The sequence below is a fragment of the Accipiter gentilis genome, chromosome 19 (genome assembly GCF_929443795.1).
Source record: "Accipiter gentilis chromosome 19, bAccGen1.1, whole genome shotgun sequence".
Lineage (NCBI taxonomy): Eukaryota > Metazoa > Chordata > Aves > Accipitriformes > Accipitridae > Astur > Astur gentilis.
Genome location: NC_064898.1, coordinates 27,373,842 through 27,393,836, shown reverse-complemented (window position 1 = coordinate 27,393,836; position 19,995 = coordinate 27,373,842). Strand labels below are relative to the sequence as shown.

General features: G+C 64.3%; 1 protein-coding gene across 2 annotated transcripts; it reads left to right on the top strand.

Annotated features, from left to right (window-relative positions):
- The first annotated feature begins 1,779 nt into the window (after positions 1 to 1,779).
- On the top strand, positions 1,780 to 18,832 carry ARRB1 (arrestin beta 1). 2 transcript variants are annotated; one of them, XM_049823115.1, is made up of 16 exons: positions 1,783 to 2,047; positions 10,051 to 10,081; positions 11,153 to 11,213; positions 12,109 to 12,153; positions 12,500 to 12,696; positions 13,622 to 13,681; positions 13,802 to 13,869; positions 14,480 to 14,615; positions 14,703 to 14,787; positions 14,877 to 14,949; positions 15,394 to 15,531; positions 15,745 to 15,828; positions 16,244 to 16,267; positions 17,312 to 17,382; positions 17,694 to 17,745; positions 18,568 to 18,832. In XM_049823115.1, the coding sequence occupies exons 1-16, from the start codon at positions 2,028 to 2,030 to the stop codon at positions 18,677 to 18,679; spliced, it is 1,257 nt and encodes a 418-aa protein (XP_049679072.1). In that variant the 5' UTR covers positions 1,783 to 2,027; the 3' UTR covers positions 18,680 to 18,832. The 2 variants fall into 2 exon arrangements, with proteins under 2 accessions (XP_049679073.1, XP_049679072.1); XM_049823116.1 differs by lacking the exon at positions 17,694 to 17,745 and having other exon boundaries at positions 1,780 to 2,047.
- Positions 18,833 to 19,995: the final 1,163 nt, after the last annotated feature.

Here is a 19,995-nt window from a genome sequence, read left to right as displayed (position 1 = left end):
CCACGTTCCCATGTCCCCACGTATGTCCCCATCTATGTTCCCATGTCCCCACGTCTTCATGTCCCCACATTCCCATGTCCCCATGTCCCCATGTCCCCGGGTGTGTCCCATGTCCCCATGTCCCCATGTCCCCATGTCCCCGTGTGTGTCCCACATTCCCATGTCCCCACGTCCCCATGTCCTCATGTGTGTCCCACATTCCCATGTCCCCATGTCCCTGTGTCCCATGTCCCCATGTGTCCCACGTTCCCATGTCCCCACATTCCCATGTCCCCATCTATGTCCCCATCTATGTTCCCATGTCCCCACGTCTCCCCATGTCCCTACATTCCCATGTCCCTGTCTATGTCCCCATGTATGTCCCCATCTATGTTGCAGTGTCCTCATGTCCCCATGTCTGTCCCCATGTCCCTGTGTCCCCATGTCCCCACATGTGTCCCCATGTCCCCACGTATGTCCCCATGTCCCCATGTATGTCCCCGTGTCCCCATGTCCCTACATTCCCATGTCCCCATCTATGTGCCAATGTCCCCACGTCCCTGTGTCTCCATGTCCCCACGTATGTCCCCGTGTCCCCATGTCCCTACATTCCCATGTCCCCATCTATGTGCCAATGTCCCCACGTCCCTGTGTCTCCATGTCCCCACGTATGTCCCCGTGTCCCCATGTCCCTACATTCCCGTGTCCCCATGTATGTCCCCACGTCCCTGTGTCCCCATGTCCCCACGTATGTCCCCATGCCCCCATGTCCCTACATTCCCGTGTCCCCACGTATGTCCCATGTCCCCATGTCCCCGTGTCCCCATCTATATCCCCGTGTCCCCACGTATGTCCCCATGTTTGTCCCCGTGTCCCCACGCATGTCCCCGTGTCCTCACGTCCCTACCTTCCCATGTCCCCATGTATGTCCCCATGTCCCCACGTATGTCCCATGTCCCCATGTCCCCGTGTCCCCATCTATGTCCCCGTGTCCCCACGCATGTCGCCTGTCCCCAGTGGGAGAAGGCAGGTCCTGCTGCCACCGGGGGTGACGGTCCCCAGTGTCCCCAGGGCTCCCTCTGGCCGCCCACCCGGGGCTCGGTGACCCCGTGGGAGCCCTCGCCCGGGTCCCCCCCCACAACGGGAGGGGGAGTGGGCGTGGGGGTGGGCACACCTGGGTGCGCGTGTGTGTGTGTGGGGGGGTGTGCACGTGGGGGTGTGTGCACACGGGTGCGTGTGTGCACATGGTGCGTGTGTGCGCGCACACGGAGGCGCACACGCACAAAGGGGCCGGGGGGTGCGCGCGCGCGCGTGTGTGTGCAAGCACCTCCCCCCGTGCATGTGCACACACCGGCGCGGGAGGGGGGGGAGGGGGGCGGGGGCGCGTGCACAGGTGCACCTGCGCGCGTGTGTGCGCGTGCGGGGCCGGTGGGGGGGGCAGCGCACACCTCCCTCCCTCTGCGCGTGCACACACACGGGGGGGGGGGGGGGGGGTCGCGCGGGGGCGCGCACCTGTGCGTGATCGCGCGCGCGCGCGCCCCGGTGCGGGCGGGGCCGCCCCTCCCTCCGCCTTGTGCCTGTGCGGGCACGGGGGGGCGCACCTCCCCCTCTGTACCCGCGCGCGCACATTTTCCCCCCCCCCCCCCCCTCCAGCCCCCCCCCCCCCCCCGTGTCCGTGTCCGCGTGTCCCCGCCTTCCCCGCGCGTGTGGCCCCGCGCGTGCCGCCGCCCCCCGCCCCGGGGGCCGCGCCGCTCGGGGGCGGGCGGGCGGAGGCGGCGGCAGCGCCCGCACCGGAGCCGGGCCGAGCCCAGCCGAGCCCAGCCGAGCGGAGCCGGGCCCGGCCGAACCGAGCCCAGCCGAGCGCAGCCGAGGGGAGCCGAGCGTACCCGCGCCCCCCCCTCCCGTCCCCCCGTCCCCGGGGCCGTACCGGGCCGTACCGGGCCCAGCGCCCGCCCCGCCGCCGCCTCTCCCCGCCACCAACCAGCCAGTAATTTTCCAAGCCCGGTCGGCGTTTCCCGGTTGTAGCCGCCCGGAGGATCGGCGGGGCCATGGGAGACAAAGGCACCCGGTGAGTGGGCCGGGGCGGGGAGGGGGACGGGGACGGGGACGGGCACCCCGGGGCGAGCAGCCCCGGGCATGGCGGGGGACGGGGCAGGAGGGGACGGGGGATCCCGGAACGCCGCCCGTCTCGGCGCTGCCCGCTCGCCGCCTGCCTCTTACCGAGCCCTCCGGGACTGCCCGCCCGCCCCGGCTGCGGGCAACATCTGGCCACCGCTGGCCGGGGCTGACGGAGGGTCCCCCGGGTCCCCGCCGGGGTCCCCCGGCTGCTGGGTGCGAGGTGGGAGACAGCGGCTGCACCCCGGCCCAGGGCTTGAGGCCGGGGGGGGGGGGGACGGACGGACACACGACACGGGGGACGGGACCCGGAGCCTTTGGGAGAGGGTCCTGCTGCACCCCTGCCCGCCCCCCTGCCCCGCCGTGGGTCTGAGGTGGGTGCTCGGGGGCGTTATCGCTCTTTTCCCATCTTGATTTGGAGCCTGGATGGGTTTTTTGGGGGTGTGGGGGGGTCACCCTAGCTCTTCCCACTCGTGATTCAGGTGGGAGCCTGGAGTGACCCCCAGGAGCCAGCCCCTGGTGTGCTTCCCCCCCTCCCCCCAGCATTTTTGGGAGCACATGCCAGGCGTGGAGGCGCGGGCCCCATGACGGCACGCCATGCCTTGGTCCCATGGGAGCCGCCACGATGGCGAGCCGGCCGTTGGGGACCCCCGTGCCGATGGGGACCCTCCGGCCGCCCTGCGTTTCCCAGGGCCCTGGGTGCGGAGAACGGCAAAGATGGTTGCGGCGAACGCAGGGACCTGCGGAGGTGCCCACCCTGGGATTTCGGGACCTCGGGGGAGAGCCTGGTGACCCCCCCCCCCCACCAGCCCGTGCATGGGGGGGCTGGGGAGGGTCTGGGGGTGTCTCCTTCGACACCCTCTCCCCAGGTGGCTCTGGCTGTCCTGGTGGGGTGGCCGAGGGGTTAATGCTTCAGCTCGGTGCCATCCGTCTCCCTGATCCCTTTCTGACAGCTGTCTGTCCCCTGGGCCTCCCCGTCATTAATTATTCAGGGCCAGGTACTTAGGGGTGCTCCTGTTCACCCCCAACCCTGGCGGGCAGGCAGGGGGGTGGCATTGCCCTCCCCTCGGTCCCCCCCGCCGTGGCACCTGGGCGTCAGGACCAGGGGGCTTCGGTGCAGCCGATGCCACCGCCGTGCCCTACGGCAGGAGGGAAGGACGAGGGGGTCCGGCCCTGCTTTGGCAGAACCTTCCAGAAACGCTGCAGCGTTTCAGGGTGGCAGGATAGGATTTGGGGGCTCCCGCTGACCCCCCAGCATTGGGGGGGGTCATTGCTGCCGGACGGGCTGCTTGGGTGCTGCTGCCCCAGCTGTGGCCAACAGCATCCGCATCCCCCCGGCTCAGCATCCCTAATTCTTGAGACCCGGCGCGTTGCACCCCTGGAGCAGGCGAGCAGCCCCCCAGAGTTGGGGGGCCCGGGAGGAGAGCCCCGCTTTCGCAGCAGCAAAGCTGGGGAATCCCTGGGTTGCAGCCGGTTTGGCCCCAGGAGATTTTCGGGTGCCCGGGGGAGCTCGGGCAAGCAGCGTTCCCATAGGCTGGCAGCAACCGCGGGCAGGCGTGCAGGCAGGAGAGGCATGAGCTGATCCCTGCCCACGCAGCGCGTACGGAGGGAGCTGGGGGGTGTGTGTGTGGAATTAGGCTGACAAATCTCCCCCCGCTCCCCATCTTCCTTTCAGCTCCGTTTCAGAGCTCTGACCCCAAATCCACTCGGGTTCATCCCAAAGCCACCAGAGAGGGGTCGGGGGGTTCGGCCGTGGGAGCTGATTTTCCATCAGATACCCCAAAAGCATCATTTCTGTTGATTCCTCCGGTGCCAGCATGGGGCCACCCCGCTTTTCTTGGGCGTCACATCTCCACGTCTGCCACCGACCGGCCTCGGTGCCACAAGGTTTGGGGTCACCCTGCTCCCGGTATGGCCCTGGGTGCTCCATGCAGGGTGAAGATCACATGCGGGGTGCAGGCGAACCCCCAGCGCGGGGTGCAGGAGCCGTCCCCGGGTTTGGTGGGGTGCTCGGGGGCTTGGCCGTTGCGGCTCTGTGCGTCATCGTGCTGCCGTTCCCAGCCTCCTGCCAAGCCCCCTTCAAAGCCCCGTGGTGGGAAGAGCCGGAGGAAGTGGCTCGGTGGAGTAAACAGGCGAGTTTGTGGCTGCTGGCACCGCCGGGGACCGGGCCAGCCCCGGCCGCCACCGAACACATCGCCTAATTATTTGCAGCTTCTCCAAAAAACACACATCACTCCCCCAGCTCTTCCCACCCAGCACCCAGCCAGGCTGGCCGCAGCCCCACAGGCACCCGCTGGCCTCTGTGGGCCAGTGGGATGCTCGGCCAGTGGCCCGTGGTTTGAGCTGCGGCTGAGGGTGGTTTCCCAGCGGTCAGTGGAGACAAAGCTGGAGCTGGAGCTGGGGAAGCACCGTGGTGGTCCCGGCGTGGCAGAGCCCACTTCGGTTGGCACCGGGCATCCCTCCGCACCCATCCCCCTGGCCCCACGGTCCCATCCTGCCCCTCTGCAGCACCAAACCACTCTGGGACCAGCCGGTCCCCTGGGGTGCTTTGCAGTCTCAGCATCCTGTGCGTTCCTCTGGATGAAGCTGTAGGATCCGGGAGTCGGACAGGGATCTCCGTTAGGAAGAGAAGGAGCCCTGGAAGGTGGCCCGGGAGGGGAGACTCCTGCTTCCTGGCTGTTGTTTGGAGAACAAACTCTGGTAATAACAGCAGGATCCAGACACATCCCGGATCCCACAGCCAAGGCGTTTCCTTGCCAAGGAAGCCGGCGGAGCTCCAACCCCGCTGGGGGATGCTGCCACCGAGCCTGGCAGGGGATGCAGCGGGGATGCAGCAGGGATGCAACGGGGATGCGGGATGCAGCCTTCGGCCCGTGGGATGCTCTTGCTTTGGGATCGGCTGGTACGGCGCTCCGGGCTCATCCCGGCACGGCTGGCATGGAGCCACCGGCCGCCGCCGCGGGGTTATGCCAGTGTGTGTGATGTGGTTGCTGGCGGCTCCGTTATCCCCGGAGGTCCCTTCTAACGCGGCTCTGGCTAATTAGATCTGCCCGCCGGCCCCATTAGTGTGACAGCCAGCGAAAACGCCGGCTCCTCCGCCCCAAGTTCAAAGGCAATCGATGGCGTTGCCGTCAGACCCCGCTCCGATGCCCCGAGGAATCAGATCCTCGTAAATCTTCCCAACAGAGATCAAACGGACCCCACTCAATTATCAGCCACCAAATAAAGCGATCGTTAGCCCCCGGACGTGTGCCTAACGAGCTCATTAAGGTACCGGATCAATGGCAGGGAGAGGGCAGGGTAGGCAGGAGAGCAGGATTCGGCCTTGCGGCAGCGTGCCGGGGGGCTCAGGGGGCACCGGGGCTACCGGCCCATGGCGTGGGGCCACCGGGGGTTGGAAATCACCGACGGGCAGCGGCGGCGGCGGCTTCCTGCCTCGTGTCTCCGGCCTTTCGACACCAGGAAGGGCTGGAGGGGGAGGGAAGGCTCAGCGCTTCCTCCTTCCCTCCCTCCGGATCCGGCAGCGGGCGAGGGTCCCCCCGACGTCGAGCGGATGCTGAAACGCGAGAGGCCACCGTGTCCCCACGTGCCACCTTCCCCGCTTGCTCCCGTGGGTGCTTTCGGGCAGAGCTGGCCGTCGGGATGTGCGGCCGTGGAGGTCTTTCTGGGGGGCAACCTGGGCTCCTGCACCCGTCGCCTGAGGTCACCCCACATTCCTGCCCCCCCCAGCGTGGGGCCAGCCCAGACTCCTGCACCCGTAGCGTAAGGCCAGCCTGGGCTCCTGCACCCGTGGCACGGGGCCACGCGTGGATCCTGCGCCCACGGCATGGGGCTGTGCATAACTTTTGCACCCGTAGCATGGGGCTGCGCGGGGCTCCTGCACCCGTCGCATGGGGCTGGGCAGGTCTCGGGCTCTGTGGGGCTCCTGCACCCATAACGTGGGGCTGGAGAGGACTCCTGCACCCACAGCACAAGGCCACTGCAGGCTCCTGCACCCATCATGTGGGACCAGCCTGGGCTTGTGCACCCGTGGCACGGGGCCACGCAGGGCTCCTGCACCCACAGCCAACCCCAGGCTTCTGCACCACAGCGCGGGGTTTTGTGGGGCTCCTGCACCCGAAGCGTGGGGCCACCCCAGGCTCCTGCACCCACAGCGTGGGGCTGCGTGGGGTCCCTGCCCCACAGCGTGCGGCCAGCACGGGTGGACGCCGGCGGTGCCGGGGAGGAGCGGTGAGTAATTGTTTCCTGCTCGGCACTTCTGCAGCACCCGCCATCGATCTCGCCTTGGCCGGGGTTCATTAGCGGGTTTGTGTAACGAGGGATGGGCAGGAGGCATCGCCGCTCCCTCCCTGCCCCCCCTCCAGCGTCCCTGGGGGGGTCCTGGCAGTGGGATCAGCTGAGCCTCCATCCTTTGGCCGTGTTTCTCAGGGCTTCCCGGCATGGCTTGGGGTTAGGATCCGGCACGCTGAAACCTCCCTGCGCTGACCCCGGTGTGAGCCGCCTCTGGGGTCTCCTCTGGGTGCTGGTCCCTGGGGGGGGCCAGTGTGGGGGTGACAGGCTGGCAGAGGATGCTCCCCGCCCTGCTTTTATGTAACGCCTCATTAATTACCCAGAAGAATGCCCCTGTTAATTGCTCCGGGCTCTCAGGAGGATGGCATCGCCCCCTCCATCCCCAGCTCTCGAGACTGGGTGCTCTGATCCCCCCATGGCCTTAAAAAACAATTAATTAATCAATTGTGGGGAAGGGGAAATGCTGAGTAACAGTGCTGCCGCCCTTTCCTGATGAGCCCAGACCCTTTATTCCCCCCCATTTATTTAATTGCAGCAGTGTTCCCATCAACGCCGGCTTTGCTCGCGCCGGCGCAGGACCCGGAACCTCGCCCTGCATGCCGGGGACCGCGGTGCTGGCAAACCCTCGTGCCGAGCATCCCGCCCATGGAAAAGCTCTCCCATCTCGGCTGGGAAAACTCAACCCCCCCCACCGCTGCCATGTCGAGGAGAGGCCACCCGGGAAGGGCTGGCGGGATGTTCCCAATGTTCCCGGTGGTTTTGGGACAGCCTGTGGGTTCTCCTGAGTGTTTATGTGCCTGGGAGAGGATTTATCAACAGCCCTTGTCATCTCCTGGGGCTCATCTGGGGTCAAGGAATAAGTGTGGGGATGTGGGCTGGCCCCCCCCCAGCCTCCCCCAGCCCCCCCAGCCAACCTCCCAGTCCTTGTGCGATAGCCGGACCTCTGGAGTGGGTGATGCCGGGGATTTGCCGGAGCACCCAGCCCAGCCCCCTGCCCTCCTCCTCCTCTTGCCTGGGCTTCCCTGGCATGGGAGCTGCTGCCGGAGGAGGCGGCAGGGCTGAAAGCGGATGAAGGAAGGGCCCTTTCCCAGCAGAACCAGGCATTTTTGCTCAGAGGGAATGCTGAATTTCAGTAATCCCCCTTTTTCCCCCCTTTTCCCAGTTGCTGCGTCTCCAGCAGAGGAAATCTCTTCCGTGCTGAGCCCCTTCCCTGTCAGGGCTGGGGAGAGCGGCTCCGGTCCCGGGAATTCTGGCCAACTCCTGGAATCTCCCTAGGATTTCAGGGATGGTGGAAATTTGCTCCCTGAAGGAGCAACACCGCTTCCCCGTGCCTGCGTGGTGGGGCCGCATCCTGCTCCCTGGCCACGAACTTGGCAGTGATGCCTGCTGGGTGACATGGCATGACGGGAGCAAGGGGATGAATGTCCCTGGTAGCCCAGGGCTGTGCCGTGCTGTGCCAAATGCTGGCGCTGTGCTGGACCACTGAGGCTGGTGCTGGGGCTTGCTGGCACTCGGGAGCGTTCCTGGCACTGCTGTCCCTCCTGCATGGACCGACACGTGGGCATGGCTGAGGGTCACCCCAGCACCCAGGCTTAGAGATGTCGGTCACCCTGGCATGTAGGCATGAGGATGAGGATGGCCCTGGCATGGGGACAGGGGACACCCCGGCACAGGCAGCAGGACCCTGGATGCTCCTGTCAAGGCTGGGCTCGGTGCAGGGACCGAGCCACCGGCACTTGGCCGTGCCAGGACCCTTGCCGGTGTGTGCCCACACGTCCCCCGGTGTGGTGCCCGTGGCAGCCTGGTGCATCCCACCCCATCACCAGGATGATGGTCACCCCTGGCTTGGACACTGTGCGTCGGATCTGACCCAAACTGGCACCTCTCTGTTTTAATTCCCTGCTTGGGCCGAGCAAACCCACCGGCTGCCGCTTTGCGTGCTTGCCCCTCGGCGGGGTGCAGGGAAACGCAGGCAGCGGGATGCCGGCAGCTCTCCTTGGCCGTGGGGTGAGGGTCCATCCCGGCAGCGCCCGGAGGAGCCCCTGGTATTTCGGCAGAGCCGAGCAGCCGCCCTGGGAATTGTTTTTCCCAGCCCAAACCGCCGTCACTAATCTTCCCGGATGGTTTTAATGGAATTTAAAGGCGAGGAGGGATTATCCGAGGAGAACCCATTATGGGTGGCTTCGTGCCAGGGCAGGCTCTGAACAGTCTCTGAAATCAGGCAGTGCTGGGCAAGCGAGCCCTGCCTGCCCCTGCCTGCTCCCTGCCTGCAGCAGGCAGACTGGGGATGCTTTGGCTTTCCCGGCACTTGCAACGCCACGGTGGCATGTTGGACCCACGTCCTTCCCCCACAGCTCCGTGGGGTCTTGCAGAGGGATTTGGGGGGGCAAAGGGGATGCCTGGGGGCTGTTCCCATGGTGCAGGGCGGCCCCTGGGATGGAGGATGGATGAAAAGCCCCGGGGACAGGAGCACCCCCCATCTCTCCTCACCTCTCCGGTAGCTTTGGGATCCATCCGTGTGCTCCACATCCCGTGGGGCAGAGGTGACGGTGGGGGCTGTCATCCCACAGCCAGAGTGGGTGCAAATGTGCTGGGTGGGGGGGGTTTATCCCTCGGGGTAGCCCCATCCTGGGTGATGTGTCCCCGTGGTCCCCCACTGCTTCCAGCTCCGCGGGCGCCTGCAGGGCTTGTCCCCATCCCCAGGGAGTGCCGCGATGCAGCCTCACCCCAACCCCCTTTTTAATATCCATGTGTGCGGTGCAAACCTTATTTTTAATTTACTTTCAGGTAATTAGAAACAAATTAAAGCCATAAAGAGCAAGGAAGGTGCTGGAAGGCAGCTGGGTGCTGGGATGCGGCTCTGCAGCCTGTGGGCTTTGGGCTGCTGCCCATCACGGTGGTATCTGGGCGCCTTCCCCATGCGATACGCTGTGCTGGCTTCCCGACACCTCTGTTTTCCAGAGCAGGGCGCTGGCAGCGGCTGCTCCTGCTCATTCATCAGGATGCCGAGGGTCGGCCAGATCCTGGCACCCAACGGGGTTGCAGGGGGCTGTGCCGCTTGCCGGGGGCTGCCCCTCCGCCGTGCTGTTCCCCAGCTTGCAGAAAGCCTGGCTTCACACAGCAGGGCCTTTGTGCAGCACCTCGCACGGCACCTCGCACGGCAGGGTCTTCACAGGGCACCTTGCATCTTACACGACTCGTGCCTTTGCGTGGCACCTTGCTCTGCACCTTGCATTGCTCCTCTCCCAGCGGCAGAGCCGTGCAGCCCCTGGGCGTCCCCTCCCACTCCCCAGCGCCATATGGGGCCAGGAGCAGGCTGTCTGTGCTCCCCTGTGGTATATAGGGTCTGTGCTGTCTGTGCTCCCCTGTGGTATATAGGGTCTGTGCTGTCTGTCTCTGCTCCCCTGCGGTATATAGGGTCTGTGCTGTCTGTGCTCCCCTGCGGTATATAGGGTCTGTGCTGTCTGTGCTCCCCTATGGTATATAGGGTCAGGTACCCTCACTCTGTGCCCAGACCTGGGCATTGTGGGTCCCGTGCCCTATGGGGTCAGGGACCATTGCCTGCCCGGTGCTGCCCTGGCGTGATGGAAACGCATCCCGCAGCACCCATGGGTGCCCCCTGCCCTAACCGCTAACCTCCCCCCCTTCCCTTTGCTCTTTTTGCAGGGTGTTTAAGAAAGCCAGTCCCAACGGGAAGGTAAGTGGAAGGCCAGTGGCTCCCTGGGGAGATGGGAGGGAAAGTGGGGGGAGCCGGTGCTTCCTGGGGTGATCCCCCCCCCCCCCCAAATCCTGCAAGCACAGCCAGGAGCGGGGGACAGGCACGTACCCAAAGGCCCTGCAAGCTGCCTGAGCATCCTGCCACACCAGCAGGAAGGGAAACTGAGGCACGGCAGGGTTAACGGGGGGGCTTGCCCAAGGTCAGGCGGTTCAGTCGGTGATGAAGCTGCCTGCAGCCCCCCCATGGGGTTGAGCGGATGGGTGCCGGGGTGCAGGCAGCCCTGCCCGTGGGGTTTTTAGGCAGCCCCAGTGTGGGTCTGGCAGTGTAACCCCCTGCCTGGCAGCTGCCTGCTCCTGCCTGCCCTGCGCTGGAGGGAAAGGCTTATTTATTCAATCACCTAATGGGATGAGGCCGGGGTTGGGAACTCACCAGCTCCAGCCGGGATCCCGCTGAGATTGCTGGGGCTGTGCGGTGGGAGGCAAATCCGATTTGGTGCCAGGGATGCTGAGCTGGTGAGCCGGGGACTGTCCGAGCTGGCGGCAGTGTGCGCTGGCACTGGGGCTCGCTCCCGGCTTGGAGCTGGTGGTCCTCTCCATCACACCTGGCATCTCCCAGCGCTCCCAGGGGAGGATGCTCCTGCTGACCCTTGAGTGATTCATGCATCTGTGTCCCGTGCCTCAGTTTCCCCATCAGGAGAAAGTCGGGAGGGTGGTGCTGTGGGGCTCAGCCCATGGGGTCCCAGCTGAGGCTTGACCTTAACCCAAATGTCCCCAAATGCCAAGTGCCTCCAGATGCCACCAGGTCTGGGGACATTGGGGGAGGTCCAGGCTTTGCCTGAGACCGGGGCTGGGAGCGGGGGGGGCTGGCTTTTGGGTGCTGCAGGGATGGGGTGCCACGTGGGGACCATGGGGGTGATGGACCCCAGTGGGTGGTGACCAGACGGGGGGACCCCAGGACATCCCCCGGAGCTCTGCCAGCACGGATCTGGCCATGGGAGCCCGGGGGGCTGCTCTGGGCATCCCTGACCGCCCCTCCCATCCCTCCCTGCAGCTCACCGTCTACCTGGGAAAGAGGGATTTTGTGGATCACATCGACGTGGTGGATCCCGTGGGTATGTGGGGCCGGGGAGATGTGTGTGTGGGGACGACTCATTTTGGGTGGGGGGGTGTGCCGGGGCTGGGCTTGCTTGAGCCTCTGTGAGTGGGAAGAAGGGTTTTTGGGGAGCAGGGACTCCCCCCCGGGAGATGCCCTGGGGACGTCCCCATCCACTGGCAGCGGCTGCATCCCTAAGGGACAGCTGCTGGAGAAGTACCCGCACCAGAGGAGTCAGGAAACAGCCGGTTTTGAATGTATTCCTGTTTTATTACTCATTTAAGATGCCTGCAGCTTCCATGGATTAATTACCTTGGGAGGCAGAGCCCGAATCCCCCCTATCTCTCATCCTGCAGAGAGAAGGCTTTAAATAGATATATAAATTTAAAAAAAGACATAAATATTGAGATGTATCTGTCTCCGGTGGCAGGCGCATGGCTGGTTGCACATGAGGAGCTGGGCACCGCGGGGCTCCCGGGGTCCCTGGCGCGGCCCCCCCCGTGTCTGTCTTTGTCCCCTGGGTGCAGCGGGTGCAGGCTGTCCCCCTCCTGCCACCGTGTCCCCCACCCAGCCCTGGCTGGTGGCTCTGAGGTGATGCCTCTCTGTATAAAGGGGACCTTTTATATGTCACACGTCCCCTCCTAACCCTGCTGGCATGTCCTTTCCTAACCCTGCCAGCGTGTCCCCTCCCACCTTGCCTGCACGCCCCCCCCCAACCCCGCTGGCATGCCCCCCGACCCTGCTGCCACATCCCCTTAACCATCCCAGCGTGTCCCCCTGACCCAGTTGGCATGTCCCCCTGACCCTGCCAGCGTGTCCCCCCCAGTCCTGCCAGCGTGTCCCCCCCAACCCCCCCCCCGTCCCCCTCCCGTCCCTGCCGGCGTGTCCCCTGACGCTGCGCTCTTCCCTTGCAGACGGAGTGGTGCTGGTGGATCCCGAGTACCTGAAGGAGAGAAAAGGTAACGGCTCCCTGCGTGGCACTACTGCGGGGGACGGCCGGTGTCCCTGCGCGTTGGCATCTCTGGGCCCTTGGGTGATGTTTTCCAACCCCCTGTCCCCACGGTGGGTGCCCTGTTCTGCAGAGGATGGGGGTCCTGTGGTGGGCACCCCAAGGCACGTCTGGCTGGTGCCCGGACTGCGTCCCCATCTCCCCACCATGGCACCTCCTGGGAGCCACCACCACTTCCCAGTGCTGGTGGGACTGGGATGAGCCATGATGCCGCCGCACCATGATGCCACCACGCCATAGCACCACAACATGATGCCACCCTGCCACCAACCTCCACCCCTTGTCGCCCTCCCCAGTCTTTGTGACGTTGACCTGCGCCTTCCGCTATGGCCGCGAGGACCTGGACGTGCTGGGGCTGACCTTCCGCAAGGACCTCTTCGTGGCCAATGCCCAGGCCTTCCCCCCGGTCCCTGAGGAGAAGAAGCCCCTGACGCGGCTGCAGGAGCGGCTGATCAAGAAGCTGGGCGAGCATGCCTACCCCTTCACCTTCGAGGTAGGGTGGCAGTGGGTGACAATGCTGCTGGGGGCTCTTCCCTTGCTGCTGGAGGGGACGGTGACCCCCCCCCAGGGACACTGGGGTCCCTTCTGGCCCTGTAGGGTCATGGTTGGGGGTGAGATGCTGCCACCCGTGATGAAGATGCAGCTTTTGTTAGTGGAGCTTAAAACTCAGGAGCAAAAAGCAGCCACCGGTGGGGAAACTGAGGCATGGGGTGCATGCTGGCACAGCGGGTCCATGCCCTGAGTGTGACCAGGGCAGTGAGTGACACCAACCTAGGGTGCTCCCCCAAAGCAAAGCAGGGCTTGGGCAGCTCCAGCAGGGAATAGTGGTGGTGGTGGGGGGGGATAAACCCCCATTTTGTGCTCCCACACCCCAAATTTCCTGGAGCAGCTTTGGCAACAGCAGCCGCTCCCATCCCCCTTGGAGCCAGGGGGGACCCAGTGGCATTTTCCCAGCTTGAGCCTCGTCGGCTCGCAAACATCCCCGAGTCCCAGTGAAACAATCTTAATTCCTCCAAATCCTCCAGATTAACAAAAAACCCCAACCCCAAGCCCACGGATTTTCCTAACCCTTCAGGGTTTGGGTCTGGTGAGGCCGAGCTGCTGCCCAGGACGGATTCAGAACGGAACTTGGGTTGAAATGTGGCCAGAAGGAAAAGGGCACCGTGCAATTAGGAAATGCAATTAGGAGAATGAGGAAATCCTTCCTGGCTCTCCTCCCCCACGACAGGCAGGAAGGGGCAATGCTGGCAGCGCCAGGAAAATCCTGGCTCCGGTGCCGGTGCTGGGGTGGCACCGGGAGTGGATGCAGTGCCCAGCCCCACAGCCAAGCGGGTGATGCCGTGGGTCTCCAGGGGATGGAGGGTGGGCTCGGGGATGGGGGTCCCAGCCCCACTCCTAACCCCCCCTTTCCCTTCCAGATCCCCCCCAACCTGCCTTGCTCCGTCACGCTGCAGCCGGGCCCGGAGGACACGGGGAAGGTAAGGTCCACCCATCCTTGTGCCACCGGGCAGTGGTGACCAGCTGTTGGTTGGGGTCACCTTTTGGGGGGGTGCAAAGGGGTTTCTCTGTCTCCTTCTCTGCCTCCTCCTGGTCTCCAGGCCTGCGGCGTGGACTACGAGGTCAAAGCTTTCTGTGCGGAGAACCTGGAGGAGAAAATCCACAAGAGGTGAGCAGAGAGGATCCGTCTAGCCTGGGTGGGAGCAGCATCCTCAGGGTGCTGGCTGGGGCTATGACCCCCAGTATTGGGAAAGGGGCACCCCAGTTTGCTACCCACAGTGGGCGAGATGCGGCTGGGATGGAGGTGTCCTCCACGATGAGGCTGGAATGGAGATGTCCTCCACGATGAGGCTGGGACAGAGATACTTGCTAGGCTGGGGCTGGAGTTGGGGTGATGATGTTCACCAGGATGGAGCTGAGACAGAGATGTCCTCCAGGTTGGGGCTGGGATGGAGATGCTCTCCAGGGTAGGGATGGGATGGAGATGATCTAGGATTTGGGATGGAGACATCTAAAGCTGCGCTGCAGGCAAGGAGCCCAGCCCTGCCATGATGTGGGGCCATGCAGGCAGGCTGGCACGGCCGTGGGGTTGCCCCCTTGCAGCCCAAGCAAGCTGGGCATCCAGCCGGGACTTCCCATGCCATCCTTCTCCTGACCCAGCAGACCAGAAGAAAAGAGGGATTTGACCCCAAAACGGGCCAAGAAAGAGGGCAGCCTGCGGGCAGAGGTGCCTGCAGGCAGCCAGACGCCTGGGTTCTCCTCTCGCCGTCTCCTCCCAGGAACTCGGTGCGCTTGGTGATCCGTAAGGTCCAGTACGCGCCGGAGCGACCCGGCCCCCAGCCCATGGCAGAGACCACCCGGCAGTTCCTCATGTCGGACAAACCGCTGCATCTCGAGGCGTCCCTGGACAAAGAGGTGGGTGAGGACCAGGGAGGGGACACCGGTGGGGTGACCCCGGCGAGGACGGGGAACTCACCATCCCCCCTCCTTTGCTCCCCACAGATCTACTACCACGGAGAACCCATCAGTGTCAACGTCCATGTCACTAACAACACCAACAAAACGGTGAAGAAGATCAAAATCTCAGGTGAGGAATGGGACGTTGCCCGCCCCGGCTGCTGTCCCCATCCCTACGGGGGCCCTCCCCGACCCCCGTCTCTTCATCTCTCGCCCCAGTGCGCCAGTACGCCGACATCTGCCTCTTCAACACCGCCCAGTACAAGTGCCCGGTGGCCGTGGAGGACGCCGAGTGAGTACCGGCTGCTCGGGGACATCGTGAGGGGCCCCAGGGACCTCAGAGGAGCCTTGGAGGACTCCTGCCCCAACGCAGCACCTTCAAAGCAGTGGGATGTTGTGTTTGGCAAGCGGGTCCTGGTGGGAGGAGTGGGGAGATGGAGACCCTTTTTTTGATGACACCCTGGGGGACATCACCCTGCATGTCTCCCCCAGCCAGAGATAAACTCCAGGCTGGGGCAGGGACAGAGATGTCTGCTGTGTTGGGTCTGGAGTTGAGATGGAGATGTTCACCAGGCTGGGGCTGGGGCTGGAGATGTCCTCTAGGTTGGGGCTAGGAAGAAGATGTCCTCCAGGCTGGTCCTGGGAAGATGTTCCCCAGGCTGGGGTGGAGATGTCCAAGGTGGCCGGTGGGGTTGTTGGAGCTGGGGTTCTGGCTGATGGTGGCTGTCATCCCCAGTGACATGGTGGCCCCGAGCTCAACGTTCTGCAAAGTCTACACCCTGACCCCCTTCCTCGCCAACAACCGGGAGAAGCGGGGGCTGGCGCTGGACGGCAAGCTCAAGCATGAGGACACGAACCTGGCCTCCAGCACGCTGTGAGCCCCCCCCAACACTCCCTCTGGGGCTTCTGCTCCCTCCAGCAGCGCTGGGAGATCTTGGGGGAGGACCGAGCCTGGGTGGGCATCCAGCTCCTGCTCCAGGGGTGATGCTCAGGGTAGAGGAGACCCGGTGGGGGGACCTTCAGGAGGATGGGGGGGCTGCTCCCCATGGACATCCCCTTGCTGATGCCCACCTACCCCTTCCTCCAGGTTAAGAGATGGAGCCAACAAGGAGATCCTGGGCATTATTGTCTCCTACAAGGTGAAGGTGAAGCTGGTGGTGTCACGAGGAGGGTGAGTGTTGGGGACCACCCCCCTGCCCCGCACCCCCTCTCTTCCCTTGCTCTCTCCTTCGGGCTTGGGACCAGCCTCGGCGCATTCCCCCGGGATGCTGCATGGTTCCTGGGATGGTGAAGCTGTGGCAGAGCCCAGCTCTGGGCAAGGTGGCCCTTTGTGGTGACACCAGCATGGCCATTGCCGGGGGGGGGTGTCATTAATCCATACAACACCCTGCTCCCCCCCTTGTCTTTGCTGCAGCCCCTTTTCCAGGATGGGGCCCTGCTTGCAGCCCTCCCGTGCCGTGGATGGGGCCTGTCAGCCCCCCCCAAACCTCCCCTGGGACTCAGCAGCGTGGGGGGACACAAGGTGGGGGGGTCGTGTGTCCTTGGGGAGCGGTGACTAATGTGTTGTCTCCTTTGACCCATGCCAGCCTGCTGGGAGATCTCGCCTCCAGGTAATGCTCGCACCGCTCCCCCCGAACACTCCTGAATCGCTGCTGCAGCCCCCCGTTGCACCCGCTGGGTCCCCTCCGCTGCCACCCTGACCCCACACTTGTCTTTGGGATGCCACCACCGTTGGGATCACTGGCTCACCCAAAGCCAAAAGCCAGGCAGCCCGCAGAGACGGGGCCGGAGTGGTGGGGCTGGGGATGTCGGTGGGGGTCGGATCCTGCATCCCTCCTGCCCTGTGCCAGAGCAGCGGGGCCGGTGCGAGAAGGGACCATGGGTGTTGCTGGGGACAGTGAGCAGAGCACGGAGGTGGCTCCTTGGAGCTGAGCATCTCCGGCCGTGGGGAGGAGAGTCTCCGGGACTTTCCCGGACTCCATCCTCACATCGCTCCCCTCCCGTGGGGTCCCATGGCTCCCCACGCCTGCCTGTCCCCACTCACCATTCCTGGGGGACGATGGGGCTGTAGCTGACACTCACAACAAGCTTTCCCCCCCGCTGCAACATGCTTGCGGGTGGAAGAAGCAGAGCTCTGTCCTACCCCATGCCCAGCAGAGCTCGGGGCCGTCTTTGGGCTGTCCCACCCTGCCATCGCTGTGCCCGCTGAGCACTTGGAAACTCGGTGCACCTCCTCCATCCCTCCCGTAGCGCCGGGATTGCCCCAGACCCCGCTGCCGTTCACATGGCGCTGCCGGCACGCAGCCTAAACCCGGGGGATTTGGATCCCCAGCTGCTGCTAAGCTGTTAAAAGGCAGATTTTTTGCTGCGCTGGTCTCCTCCCTCATGCTCTCTGGCTGGCCCAGCTGCCGGCCCCGCAGCCGGGCTGGGGGGGTTCTGCTGATCCCAAACCATGGCGTTAAGCTCAAGCAAGAAGCACGATAGCTGTAAAGAGGCTACGCGGAGGATAATACAGGTTTTTGCCCGGCTTTGTGGTCTCCCCAGCAGCTGAAATGTGGGATGCTGCTCTGCGCCCCCCCCCCCACCCCCAACTTTGCCCTGCTCTGCCTGCAAAGCGCAGGCAGCCCCGTGCTTTACCCCGGCATCTCTTGCAGCGACGTCGCGGTGGAGCTGCCCTTCACGCTGATGCATCCCAAACCCAAGGAGGAACCGGCACACCGGGACGGTGAGTGTCCGGCCCTAGGTGTGGGGCAGCCCCGCTTTGGGGTGGCGGTGGGTGGGGGCCACAGAGGGGTCAGCCCGCTCCCCTATCCGTGCCAGCGAGGCTGCCGCGGTGCCCGATGGAGATTTTCGCCTCCCGTCGAGCCCGTGGTAACCCATTCACAGGGCAGCAAGTGCTGGGGCTAAAACCACGGGGGTGCCCCCATCACCCCGGTGCAGCCAAACCCCGGGGGGGTCGCACCCACCCGGTGGGACGGCAGCGATGACCCTGGTGTCCGCGGTGACTAACCCTGTGCCATACTTCCCTCTGTTCAGTTCCAGAGAACGAAGCGCCCATAGATACAAATCTGATAGAGCTTGACACAAAGTAAGAGACAAAAAACATCCCCCCCGGGGGCTGTGTGGGGACGCGAAGCATTTACAGAGGTTGCATGGCACCCCCCTAACCCACTAACACCTGCTGTGCCGTGCCGTGGGATCGGCACACAATAACTAACCCCGCACGCGTAACCCGTAACGCATGCCGTGCCCCTCTCTCCTCTCCTCCCTCGCCATCTCCCTGCACGGCTTTCCAAAAAACAGGAGAAACTGCAGTAAAAAAGCGTCCGCCGGGATCATGTGTTGGGGGGCTGGCGGGGGGGTGTCCCCACGGATGGGGGTGCATGCCCTGGGGCTGGTGATGCTGCGGCTGCGTTGCACCGACCGGGTTAATCCCCGTCTCTGTGTTTGTACTGGAATTAGTGGTTTGGGGAGGTTTTTGCAGTGCTCCGCCAACCCAGCTGCTCTCTGCGGGGCTGCGGTCCTTGAGGAGCGGAGCGAACGGTGCGGACAGTCCCGGTGATGCCGCGGGCTGCCGATGCGGAGCTGCACCCACCGCTCTCAGGCTACACATCGCTCCTGGGTTGCTCACCTTGCTCACCAAGCAAGCACCGAGGCAGCCACCTATTTGGGGGCATTTTGGGGGCTGCAGAGGGCAAGTAATGGTAAAGCTTTGAAAAGCGAGGCTGTTTGCTGAGGGATGGGGTTTTAAGAACCCCCTGAGCTGCTGAAATACCACGGTGTGGATTGAGCACGCCTGCCTTCGCCGTGCAAGCCGGGACAGCCTTTTGGTGGGTGCCCCCAAATCCTGGGCTCGCTGTGCACCCTGTTCCCCCCCCTGTAAAGCCCCTCTCCCTTGTGTCTCCGCTAGTGACGATGACATTGTGTTTGAAGACTTCGCCCGCCAGCGACTCAAAGGTATGAAGGACGACAAGGAGGATGAGGAGGAGCGGACAAACTCCCCGCAGCTCAACGACAGATAAGCGAGCCCCCCTCAGCTCGCCGGGCCGGCGCGCGCCAGTAACACCCGTGCATTAGGCTTCTTCTCTTTTGTATAATTATTAATTTTGTTTTCTACCTGTACTGGGAGCCTATGGATCGCCCGATGGCGACAGCAATTATAACCTTCCAGCTGTGCCGTGTTGTCACTCTTCATCCAGCTGCCAGAGCTGCTGTTTCCCTTGCAGGGCACGGCCGGAGGGGTGCTGGAGGCAATGGGGGGGGTTGTGGGGTCGCGGCACCCCTCACCTTAGCCCCCCGCTCCCTGTCCAGCCCCCTGCTCCTTAGGCCCCCTTGCACTCAAAGCCCTTTCCTATGAGCTGCCTCTTTTATGTGTTTTATATAAGTCCAGTCTCAACACCAGTTTGCTACAGGGAAGGGGGGGGCGGGTTGCAGCAGAACTGGGGGGGGGTCTTTTCTAGGCAGCCTGCTCATGGGAAAGGGCACCCGTGCACCTCGAATGTCCCCTCCTTTGTCCCCTCCTGTCTGGCCCTGCTGCATGCGTTCCCTCCCCGGGATGCACGAGCCTGGCTTTGGCCCTTGGACCCTGCCCGAGACCCGAGCCCAGCTGCTCCCCGGCAAAGGTTCGACCCGGCACCAGGGTTTGGAGCCGGCAAGACGGGTGGGCATCGCTCCCCCTGCTCTTACCCTCAAATCGTCCTAAAGCGGCCAACCCCGGGGGTTTATTCTTCAGCTGTGTCGGTTTTTACACCAGTACAGCCTCCCTGGAGGAAGCGAGCTCAGAGCCGTGAGTCGCCGGGTAATGCCGGCGGACTTGGAGCTGGCAGGGGGAAGTGCAGCCCCTGTGGATCTGTGCCGCTGGCTGCACGACGCTTGCTCTGGAAGAGGCTGCAAACACCTCTTCTCAGCCACAGCAGGGTCGCGGCGTAACGACCTTCTTCCCAGCGGGGTTACACCGGGGATGCTTTGCCCCCCCCCCCCCGCAAGCTGCAGAGCTCCCCTGGTTGATGTTTTTCCCTGATCTGTGCCTGCATGGGGTCAAGCACCTATTTGGGAGTGGGGAGGGGAAGGGGAACACAGTGTTTGCCACCCTAACCAGTGTGTCACCAGATGCTTGTGCCTCCTGGCTTGGCAGTGCCCGTCCTGGGGCTCCCTTGCTGGGTGCCCGGGACCCATCCCACCCCACAGACCCCCACCGGGGTCTGCAGGGGTCTTGGGTCTCCCACCACCACCCGAGAGGCCGTTCTCACTATTTATTGTGCCGTTGCGGTCAGCGTTGTCATCTGAGAGCAACCCATGGGGCTAGCTCCATCCTGCCCTGTTCAGGGGGGATGCGGAG

Bases quoted from the DNA above. Each gene is read 5' to 3' on its own strand.
- ARRB1 (XM_049823115.1), top strand. From the start codon at position 2,028: ATGGGAGACAAAGGCACCCG. The intron at 13,682-13,801 runs GTAAGGTCCACC...CCTGGTCTCCAG, and splicing joins GCCCGGAGGACACGGGGAAG to GCCTGCGGCGTGGACTACGA. The intron at 15,829-16,243 runs GTGAGTGTTGGG...GACCCATGCCAG, and splicing joins CTGGTGGTGTCACGAGGAGG to CCTGCTGGGAGATCTCGCCT.